General features: G+C 45.6%; 1 protein-coding gene across 1 annotated transcript in view; it reads right to left on the reverse strand.

Moving 5' to 3' along the window:
* The window catches only part of LOC124021679 (unconventional myosin-XV-like), a gene marked incomplete at its 3' end in the record, with an annotated part of 187,428 nt that overhangs the window by 87,481 nt on the left and 87,705 nt on the right, over positions 1-12,242 (reverse strand). Inside the window, 1 exon segment of the mRNA XM_046336788.1 lies at positions 4,863-4,935. Coding sequence (XP_046192744.1) covers positions 4,863-4,935 — 73 coding nt within the window.

Consider the following 12,242-nt stretch of genomic DNA (forward strand, 5'->3'; position numbering starts at 1 on the left):
TTAGTGTAGTGTAGTGTAGTGTAGTGTAGTGTACATGTAGTGTCAGTCCTGAGTGTGGAGTCCTCAGGTGATAGTGAGTGAGTGTAGTTCTTCTGTTTGAGTGTCAGTGGCAACTCCAGTGTTAGTGTAGTTAGTGTCAAACAGTGTAGTCAGCCCTCCAGCTCCACCCACTGGGAGTGTAGTTAGTGTAGCAACACAGACCAGTGTAGCCACCCTCAGACACACCACTGTAGTGTAGTGTAGTGTTAGTGTAGTGTAGTGTAGTGAGAGTATTGAGAGTAGAGTAGTGTATTGTAGTGAGTAGAGAGTGTAGTGTAGTGAGAGTAGTGTAGTGTTAAGTAGTGTCGAGACAGTGAGAGTGTAGAGAGTGAGTGAGTGCAGTGAGAGACAGTGAGTGAGTGTAGTGTTAATGTAGTGTAGCAGACACTAACAAGTGTTAGTGTAGTGTAACTAACCAACCCCTTGATCTCAGAGCAGGTGAATGTAGTGCAGTGTAGTGTAGTGTAACCAACCCCTTGATCTCAGAGCAGGTGAATGGTAGTGTACACCACTAACCAAGTGATCTCAGAGCAGGTGAATGGTAGCAGGACACCACTAACCAACCCCTTGATCTCAGAGCAGGTGAATGGTAGCAGTGTAGTGTAACCAACCCCTAGTGATCTCAGTGCAGGTGAATGGTAGCAGGACACTAACTAACCAACCCCTTGATCTCAGAGCAGGTGAATGGTAGCAGGACCACTAACTAACCAACCCCTTGATCTCAGAGCAGGTGAATGGTAGCAGGACACTAACTAACCAACCCCTTGATCTCAGAGCAGGTGAATGGTAGCAGGACACCACTAGTGATCTAGGTGAATGTAGTGTACCCCTTGATCTCAGAGCAGTGAAGTGTAGTGCAGGACACCACTAGTGTAGGTAACCAACCCCTTGATCTCAGAGCAGGTGAATGGTAGCAGGACACACTAACTAACCAACCCCTTGATCTCAGAGTGGTGAATGGTAGCAGGTACACTAACTAACCAACCCCTTGATCTCAGAGCAGGTGAATGGTAGCAGGACAGTAACTAACCAACCCCTTGATCTCAGAGTGTGAAGGTAGCAGTGTAGTGTAGTGCAGGTGAATGGTAGCAGGACACTAACTAACCAACCCCTTGATCTCAGAGCAGGTGAATGTTAGCAGGTACACTAACTAACCAACCCCTTGATCTCAGAGCAGGTGAATGGTAGCAGGACACCACTAACTAACCAACCCCTAGTGATCTCAGAGCAGTGTGAATGGTAGCAGGACACCACTAACTAACCAACCCCTTGATCTCAGAGCAGGTGAATGTTAGCAGGTACACTAACTAACCCCTGTGATCTCAGAGCAGTGTGGAATGGTGCAGGACACCACTAACTGTACCCCTTGATCTCAGTGTAGTGAATGTGTAGTGTAGGTAGTGTTAACTAACCAACCCCTTGATCTCAGAGCAGGTGAATGGTAGCAGGACACTAACTAACTAGTGTACCCCTTGATCTCAGAGCAGGTGAATGGTAGCAGGACACACTAACTAACCAACCCCTTGATCTCAGAGCAGGTGAATGGTAGCAGGAGTGTAGTAACTAACCAACCCCTTGATCTCAGAGCAGGTGAATGGTAGCAGGACACCACTAACTAACCAACCCCTTGATCTCAGAGCAGGTGAATGTTAGCAGGACACACTAACTAACCAACCCCTTGATCTCAGAGCAGGTGAATGTTAGCAGGACAGTAACTAACCAACCCCTTGATCTCAGAGCAGGTGAATGGTAGCAGGACACTAACTAACCAACCCCTTGATCTCAGAGCAGGTGAATGGTAGCAGGACAGTAACTAACTAACCCCTTGAGTCTAGTGCAGTGTAGTGTTAGTTAGTGTAGTGTAGTAACTAGATCTCAGAGCAGGTGAATGGTAGCAGGACACCACTAACTAAGTAACCCCTTGATCTCAGAGCAGGTGAATGGTAGCAGGACAGTGTCTGTAGTGTTATCTCAGAGCAGGTGAATGGTAGCAGGACACTAACTAGTGTAACCCCTTGATCTCAGAGCAGGTGAATGGTGCAGGTAGTGTAGTGTTAGTGTTAGTGTAGTGATCTCAGTGCAGGTGAATGTGTAGTGCAGGACAGTAACTAACCAACCCCTAGTGATCTCAGAGCAGGTGAATGGTAGCAGGACACTAAGTAAGTGTAGTGTTAACCCCTTGATCTCAGAGCAGGTGAATGGTAGCAGGAGTGTACTAACTAAGTGATCTAGTGCAGTGTTAATGGTAGCAGGACAGTGTAACCAAGTGATCTCAGAGCAGGTGAATGGTAGTGTAGTGTAGTGTAGTGTAACCCCTTAGTGTCAGTGTATAGTGTTAGTGTTAGTGAATAGTGTAGTGTAGTGTAGTGTAGTGTTGATCTCAGAGCAGGTGAATGGTAGCAGGACAGTAAGTGTTAGTGTCTTGATCTCAGAGCAGGTGAATGGTAGCAGGTAGTGTAGTAACCAACCCCTTGATCTCAGAGCAGGTGAATGGTAGTGGACACTACATGCTAGTGTCAGTCCTGATCTCAGAGCAGGCTGATATGATGAAGACAGTTCTTCTGTTTAACCAGCTGGATCTCCAGGTCAGGTGAATGGTCAAACACAGTCACCTCCAGCTCCACCCACTTGATCTCCAGAGCAGGTGAAGACCAGCAGGCCCACTAACTCAGACACACCACTTGATCTCAGAGCAGGTGAATGGTAGCAGGACACCACTAACTAACCCCTTGATCTCAGAGCAGGTGAATGGATACAGAGCAGGACACCACTAACTAACCAACCCCTTGATCTCAGAGCAGGTGAGAGCAGGACACTAACTAGACTAGGACACTAACTAACCAACCCCTTGATCTCAGAGCAGGTGAATGGTAGCAGGACACAACTAACCAACCCCTTGATCTCAGAGCAGGTGAATGGTAGCAGGACAGACAGAAGACAGAGAGACCCTTGATCTCAGAGCAGGTGAATGGTAGCAGGACACTAACTAACCAACCCCTTGATCTCAGAGCAGGTGAATGGTAGCAGGACTAACCAACCCCTTGATCTAGAGCAGGTGAAACCAACCCCTTGATCTCAGAGCAGGTGAATGGTAGCAGGACACTAACTAACCAACCCCTTGATCTCAGAGCAGGTGAATGGTAGCAGGACACCACTAACTAACCAACCCCTTGATCTCAGAGCAGGTGAAGTAGCAGGACACCACTAACTAACCCCTTGATCTCAGAGCAGGTGAATGGTAGCAGGACACTACTACTACAACTAACCAACCCCTTGATCTCAGAGCAGGTGAATGGTAGCAGGACACTAACTAACCAACCCCTTGATCTCAGAGCAGGTGAATGGTAGCAGGACACTAACTAACCAACCCCTTGATCTCAGAGCAGGTGAATGGTAGCAGGACACTAACTAACCAACCCCTTGATCTCAGAGCAGGTGAATGGTAGCAGGACACCACTAACTAACCAACCCCTTGATCTCAGAGCAGGTGAATGGTAGCAGGACACCACTAACTAACCAACCCCTTGATCTCAGAGCAGGTGAATGGTAGCAGGACACTAACTAACCAACCCCTTGATCTCAGAGCAGGTGAATGGTAGCAGGACACTAACTAACCAACCCCTTGATCTCAGAGCAGGTGAATGGTAGCAGGACACTAACTAACTAACCAACCCCTTGATCTCAGAGCAGGTGAATGGTAGCAGGACACTAACTAACCAACCCCTTGATCTCAGAGCAGGTGAATGGTAGCAGGACACTAACTAACCAACCCCTTGATCTCAGAGCAGGTGAATGGTAGCAGGACACCACTAACTAACCAACCCCTTGATCTCAGAGCAGGTGAATGGTAGCAGGACACTAACTAACTAACCCCTTGATCTCAGAGCAGGTGAATGGTAGCAGGACACCACTAACTAACCAACCCCTTGATCTCAGAGCAGGTGAATGGTAGCAGGACACTAACTAACCAACCCCTTGATCTCAGAGCAGGTGAATGGTAGCAGGACACCACTAACCAACCCCTTGATCTCAGAGCAGGTGAATGGTAGCAGGACACTAACTAACCAACCCCTTGATCTCAGAGCAGGTGAATGGTAGCAGGACACTAACTAACCAACCCCTTGATCTCAGAGCAGGTGAATGGTAGCAGGACTAACTAACCAACCCCTTGATCTCAGAGCAGGTGAATGGTAGCAGGACACCACTAACTAACCAACCCCTTGATCTCAGAGCAGGTGAATGGTAGCAGGACACTAACTAACCAACCCCTTGATCTCAGAGCAGGTGAATGGTAGCAGGACACTAACTAACCAACCCCTTGATCTCAGAGCAGGTGAATGGTAGCAGGACACTAACTAACTAACCAACCCCTTGATCTCAGAGCAGGTGAATGGTAGCAGGACACTAACTAACCAACCCCTTGATCTCAGAGCAGGTGAATGGTAGCAGGACACCACTAACTAACCAACCCCTTGATCTCAGAGCAGGTGAATGGTAGCAGGACACTAACTAACCAACCCCTTGATCTCAGAGCAGGTGAATGGTAGCAGGACACTAACTAACCAACCCCTTGATCTCAGAGCAGGTGAATGGTAGCAGGACACTAACTAACCCCTTGATCTCAGAGCAGGTGAATGGTAGCAGGACACCACTAACTAACCAACCCCTTGATCTCAGAGCAGGTGAATGGTAGCAGGACACTAACCAACCCCTTGATCTCAGAGCAGGTGAATGGCAGCAGGACACCACTAACTAACTAGCCATTTGAAAAAAGCCACACACAGATCTCTGTAACATGTCTGTAGCAGGTACCACACACTCACATGTGCTGTAAGATGTCTCTGGCCAGGACCTCCCCAGTGGTCCATGAGTGCAGTGGACACAGGAAGGACACACCTAAAAATATGGGGGACATTCAGAACCTTTCATAGAAATTCATGAACCCTCATAGACTTTCAAAACCCTTCATAAGTCTAGCAGAACCATTCAAAGACATTCAGTTCCCTTGATTGACATGCATAACCCTTCATATACATTCATAACCCTTCATAACATTCAGAACCGTTCATAGACATTCATAACCCTTCATATACATTCAGAACCCTTCATAGACATTCAGAACCCTTCATAGACATTCAGAACCCTTCAGAACCCTTCATATACATTCAGAACCCTTCATAGACATTCAGAACCCTTCATAGACATTCAGAACCCTTCATAGACATTCAGAACCCTTCATAGACATTCAGAACCCTTCATAGACATTCAGAACCCTTCATAGACATTCATAACCCTTCATATACATTCAGAACCCTTCATAGACATTCAGAACCCTTCATAACCCTTCAGACATTTCATTGTAACAGTGAACCCTTCAGAACCCTTCATATACATTCAGAACCCTTCATATACATTGTAACCCTTCATAGACATTCATAACCCTTCATGACATTGTAACCCTTCATAGACATTGAACCCTTCATAGACATTCAGAACCCTTCATAGACATTCAGAACCCTTCAGAACCCTTCATATACATTCAGAACCCTTCATATACATTCATAACCCTTCATATACATTCATAACCCTTCATATACATTCAGAACCATTTATAGTAACAGTATTTGTAGTACAGTGTGTTGTCCTGACCATTGTAACAGTGTGTTGTCCTGACCATTGTAACAGTGTGTTGTCCTGACCATTGTAACAGTGTGTTGTCCTGACCATTGTAACAGTGTGTTGTCCTGACCATTGTAACAGTGTGTTGTCCTGACCATTGTAACAGTGTGTTGTCCTGACCATTGTAACAGTGTGTCTGTAGTCCAGTGTGTTGTCCTGACCATTGTAACAGTGTGTTGTCCTGACCATTGTAACAGTGTGTTGTCCTGACCATTGTAACAGTGTGTTGTCCTGACCATTGTAACAGTGTGTCTGTAGTCCAGTGTGTTGTCCTGACCATTGTAACAGTGTGTTGTCCTGACCATTGTAACAGTGTGTCTGTAGTACAGTGTGTTGTCCTGACCATTGTAACAGTGTGTTGTCCTGACCATTGTAACAGTGAGTTGTCCTGACCATTGTAACAGTGTGTTGTCCTGACCATTGTAACAGTGTGTCTGTAGTCCAGTGTGTTGTCCTGACCATTGTAACAGTGTGTTGTCCTGACCATTGTAACAGTGTGTCTGTAGTCCAGTGTGTTGTCCTGACCATTGTAACAGTGTGTGTCCTGACCATTGTCCTGACCATTGTAACAGTGTGTTGTCCTGACCATTGTAACAGTGTGTTGTCCTGACCATTGTAACAGTGTGTCTGTAGTCCAGTGTGTTGTCCTGACCATTGTAACAGTGTGTTGTCCTGACCATTGTAACAGTGTGTCTGTAGTCCAGTGTGTTGTCCTGACCATTGTAACAGTGTGTTGTCCTGACCATTGTAACAGTGTGTCTGTAGTCCAGTGTGTTGTCCTGACCATTGTAACAGTGTGTTGTCCTGACCATTGTAACAGTGTGTCTGTAGTCCAGTGTGTTGTCCTGACCATTGTAACAGTGTGTCTGTAGTCCAGTGTGTTGTCCTGACCATTGTAACAGTGTGTTGTCCTGACCATTGTAACAGTGTGTTGTCCTGACCATTGTAACAGTGTGTTGTCCTGACCATTGTAACAGTGTGTTGTCCTGACCATTGTAACAGTGTGTCTGTAGTCCAGTGTGTTGTCCTGACCATTGTAACAGTGTGTCTGTAGTCCAGTGTGTTGTCCTGACCATTGTAACAGTGTGTTGTCCTGACCATTGTAACAGTGTGTCTGTAGTCCAGTGTGTTGTCCTGACCATTGTAACAGTGTGTTGTCCTGACCATTGTAACAGTGTGTCTGTAGTCCAGTGTGTTGTCCTGACCATTGTAACAGTGTGTCTGTAGTCCAGTGTGTTGTCCTGACCATTGTAACAGTGTGTCTGTAGTACAGTGTGTTGTCCTGACCATTGTAACAGTGTGTCTGTAGTCCAGTGTGTTGTCCTGACCATTGTAACAGTGTGTTGTCCTGACCATTGTAACAGTGTGTTGTCCTGACCATTGTAACAGTGTGTTGTCCTGACCATTGTAACAGTGTGTCTGTAGTCCAGTGTGTTGTCCTGACCATTGTAACAGTGTGTTGTCCTGACCATTGTAACAGTGTGTCTGTAGTCCAGTGTGTTGTCCTGACCATTGTAACAGTGTGTTGTCCTGACCATTGTAACAGTGTGTTGTCCTGACCATTGTAACAGTGTGTTGTCCTGACCATTGTAACAGTGTGTTGTCCTGACCATTGTAACAGTGTGTCTGTAGTCCAGTGTGTTGTCCTGACCATTGTAACAGTGTGTTGTCCTGACCATTGTAACAGTGTGTCTGTAGTCCAGTGTGTTGTCCTGACCATTGTAACAGTGTGTTGTCCTGACCATTGTAACAGTGTGTCTGTAGTCCAGTGTGTTGTCCTGACCATTGTAACAGTGTGTTGTCCTGACCATTGTAACAGTGTGTCTGTAGTCCAGTGTGTTGTCCTGACCATTGTAACAGTGTGTCTGTAGTCCAGTGTGTTGTCCTGACCATTGTAACAGTGTGTTGTCCTGACCATTGTAACAGTGTGTTGTCCTGACCATTGTAACAGTGTGTTGTCCTGACCATTGTAACAGTGTGTTGTCCTGACCATTGTAACAGTGTGTCTGTAGTCCAGTGTGTTGTCCTGACCATTGTAACAGTGTGTCTGTAGTCCAGTGTGTTGTCCTGACCATTGTAACAGTGTGTTGTCCTGACCATTGTAACAGTGTGTCTGTAGTCCAGTGTGTTGTCCTGACCATTGTAACAGTGTGTTGTCCTGACCATTGTAACAGTGTGTCTGTAGTCCAGTGTGTTGTCCTGACCATTGTAACAGTGTGTCTGTAGTCCAGTGTGTTGTCCTGACCATTGTAACAGTGTGTCTGTAGTCCAGTGTGTTGTCCTGACCATTGTAACAGTGTGTCTGTAGTCCAGTGTGTTGTCCTGACCATTGTAACAGTGTGTTGTCCTGACCATTGTAAGTGTGTTGTCTGACCATTGTGTTGTCCTGACCATTGTAACAGTGTGTTGTCCTGACCATTGTAACAGTGTGTTGTGACCAGTAACAGTGTGTTGTCCTGACCATTGTAACAGTGTGTTGTCCTGACCATTGTAACAGTGTGTTGTCCTGACCATTGTAACAGTGTGTGTGTCTGTGACCATTGTAACAGTGTGTCTGTACAGTGTGTTGTCCTGACCATTGTAACAGTGTGTTGTCCTGACCATTGTAACAGTGTGTTGTCCTGACCATTGTAACAGTGTGTTGTCCTGACCATTGTAACAGTGTGTCTGTAGTACAGTGTGTTGTCCTGACCATTGTAACAGTGTGTTGTCCTGACCATTGTAACAGTGTGTCTGTAGTACAGTGTGTTGTCCTGACCATTGTAACAGTGTGTCTGTAGTCCAGTGTGTTGTCCTGACCATTGTAACAGTGTGTTGTCCTGACCATTGTAACAGTGTGTCTGTGTCCAGTGTGTTGTCCTGACCATTGTAACAGTGTAACCATTGTAACATTGTAACAGTGTAACAGGTAAGAGTATTGTTGATACTGACCATTAATGAAGCCAGGTAAGAGGATTGTCCTGACCATTGTAAGCCAGGTAAGACCATTGAGATGCGGCCGTAGTGGCTGTTCCACTGATGTCATAAGGTGAATGCCTGACCATTTGTAACAGTGTGTTGTGGATAAGACCATTGTAAATGACTAAAATAATAATCCTGACCATTTAACAGTGTGTTGTCCAAACCATTGTACAGTCATGTGTGCATACATTCTACATATGGGTGGTCTGACCATTGTAACAGTGGATCGAACCACTAACAGTGGTTGTTGACCATTGTAACACCATGTCTACCAACTGAGCTACATTGTAATGTAATGTAATGTAAAAATGTAATGTATAATGAAGCCAGGTAACAGTGTATTGTACTGACCATTGTAGTATAATGAAGCCAGGTGTATTGTCATGCTCTACCATTGTAACAGTGTGTTGCCTCACACATTGAACGGAGCAGGTCCTAATCCAGTGTCATTGTCTGACCATTGTAACAGCTGTTTGCTGGGCTCCCTGACCATTGTAACAGTTATACCCCTACAACCATTGTAACAGTGTGTTGCCGACCAGCCCGTCTGGTGTTCCTGACCATTGTCCCAGTTGTTGTCCTGACCATTGTAACAGTGTGTTGTCCCTGGACCATTGTAAGTGCATGTTACAAGACCATGGTGCTTGCACACAGTGTGTTGTCCTGACCTCAGTAACCTCCAGGCTCTAATCAGGCCAGTGTGTTACACCCAAACAAGTGCACTGCTGACCATTCCACCTCTGGCATTGTAAGTGTGTCCTGTTGTCCTACCACTGAGGAAGTACAGTGTGTTGTCTCTGACCATTGTAACAGTGTGTCTGCCCCCAGTGGTGGAACAAACTCCCTGACCACGTACGCCAGGACAGTGTGTTGTCAATGACCATTGGAGACACCTGTGTCTTTAAGGAATACTTAGGATGTAAGTAATCCTTCTGACCATTGTAACATTTGTTGCACTGACCATTGTAAAGTGACTGTTCCACTGGATGTCCATTGTAACATTTGTGTGCTCTGGATAAGAGCGTCTGCTGACCATTGTAAATGATGTAATGTTGTCCTGACCATTGTAACAGTGTGTTGTCCTGACCATTGTAACAGTGTGTCTGTATTGTCCAGTGTGTTGTCCTGACCATTGTAACAGTGTGTCTGTAGTCCAGTGTGTTGTCCTGACCATTGTAACAGTGTGTTGTCCTGACCATTGTAACAGTGTGTTGTCCTGACCATTGTAACAGTGTGTTGTCCTGACCATTGTAACAGTGTGTTGTCCTGACCATTGTAACAGTGTGTTGTCCTGACCATTGTAACAGTGTGTCTGTAGTCCAGTGTGTTGTCCTGACCATTGTAACAGTGTGTTGTCCTGACCATTGTAACAGTGTGTTGTAGACCAGTGTGTTGTCCTGACCATTGTAACAGTGTGTTGTCCTGACCATTGTAACAGTGTGTTGTCCTGACCATTGTAACAGTGTGTTGTCCTGACCATTGTAACAGTGTGTTGTCCTGACCATTGTAACAGTGTGTCTGTAGTCCAGTGTGTTGTCCTGACCATTGTAACAGTGTGTTGTCCTGACCATTGTAACAGTGTGTTGTCCTGACCATTGTAACAGTGTGTCTGTAGTCCAGTGTGTTGTCCTGACCATTGTAACAGTGTGTCTGTAGTCCAGTGTGTTGTCCTGACCATTGTAACAGTGTGTTGTCCTGACCATTGTAACAGTGTGTTGTCCTGACCATTGTAACAGTGTGTCTGTAGTCCAGTGTGTTGTCCTGACCATTGTAACAGTGTGTTGTCCTGACCATTGTAACAGTGTGTTGTCCTGACCATTGTAACAGTGTGTCTGTAGTCCAGTGTGTTGTCCTGACCATTGTAACAGTGTGTTGTCCTGACCATTGTAACAGTGTGTTGTCCTGACCATTGTAACAGTGTGTTGTCCTGACCATTGTAACAGTGTGTCTGTCAGTGTGTTGTCCTGACCATTGTGTGTTGTCCTGACCATTGTAACAGTGTGTTGTCCTGACCATTGTAACAGTGTGTCTGTAGTCCAGTGTGTTGTCCTGACCATTGTAACAGTGTGTTGTCCTGACCATTGTAACAGTGTGTTGTCCTGACCATTGTAACAGTGTGTTGTCCTGACCATTGTAACAGTGTGTTGTCCTGACCATTGTAACAGTGTGTTGTCCTGACCATTGTAACAGTGTGTTGTCCTGACCATTGTAACAGTGTGTTGTCCTGACCATTGTAACAGTGTGTTGTCCTGACCATTGTAACAGTGTGTTGTCCTGACCATTGTAACAGTGTGTCTGTAGTCCAGTGTGTTGTCCTGACCATTGTAACAGTGTGTTGTCCTGACCATTGTAACAGTGTGTTGTCCTGACCATTGTAACAGTGTGTTGTCCTGACCATTGTAACAGTGTGTCTGTAGTCCAGTGTGTTGTCCTGACCATTGAAACAGTGTGTTGTCCTGACCATTGTAACAGTGTGTCTGTAGTCCAGTGTGTTGTCCTGACCATTGTAACAGTGTGTTGTCCTGACCATTGTAACAGTGTGTTGTCCTGACCATTGTAACAGTGTGTTGTCCTGACCATTGTAACAGTGTGTTGTCCTGACCATTGTAACAGTGTGTTGTCCTGACCATTGTAACAGTGTGTTGTCCTGACCATTGTAACAGTGTGTTGTCCTGACCATTGTAACAGTGTGTCTGTAGTACAGTGTGTTGTCCTGACCATTGTAACAGTGTGTCTGTGTGTCTGTAGTCCAGTGTGTTGTCCTGACCATTGTAACAGTGTGTCTGTAGTCCAGTGTGTTGCCCTGACCATTGTAACAGTGTGTCTGTAGTCCAGTGTGTTGTCCTGACCATTGTAACAGTGTGTCTGTAGTCCAGTGTGTTGTCCTGACCATTGTAACAGTGTGTTGTCCTGACCATTGTAACAGTGTGTTGTCCTGACCATTGTAACAGTGTGTTGTCCTGACCATTGTAACAGTGTGTTGTCCTGACCATTGTAACAGTGTGTCTGACCATTGTACAGTGTGTTGTCCTGACCATTGTAACAGTGTGTTGTCCTGACCATTGTAACAGTGTGTCTGTAGTACAGTGTGTTGTCCTGACCATTGTAACAGTGTGTTGTCCTGACCATTGTAACAGTGTGTTGTCCTGACCATTGTAACAGTGTGTCTGTAGTCCAGTGTGTTGTCCTGACCATTGTAACAGTGTGTTGTCCTGACCATTGTAACAGTGTGTTGTCCTGACCATTGTAACAGTGTGTTGTCCTGACCATTGTAACAGTGTGTTGTCCTGACCATTGTAACAGTGTGTCTGTAGTCCAGTGTGTTGTCCTGACCATTGTAACAGTGTGTTGTCCTGACCATTGTAACAGTGTGTTGTCCTGACCATTGTAACAGTGTGTTGTCCTGACCATTGTAACAGTGTGTTGTCCTGACCATTGTAACAGTGTGTCTGTAGTCCAGTGTGTTGTCCTGACCATTGTAACAGTGTGTTGTCCTGACCATTGTAACAGTGTTGTCTGACCATAGTAACAGTGTGTTGTCCTGACCATTGTAACAGTGTGTT

This window comes from Oncorhynchus gorbuscha, unplaced genomic scaffold (genome assembly GCF_021184085.1).
Source record: "Oncorhynchus gorbuscha isolate QuinsamMale2020 ecotype Even-year unplaced genomic scaffold, OgorEven_v1.0 Un_scaffold_1159, whole genome shotgun sequence".
NCBI classification, from domain to species: domain Eukaryota; kingdom Metazoa; phylum Chordata; class Actinopteri; order Salmoniformes; family Salmonidae; genus Oncorhynchus; species Oncorhynchus gorbuscha.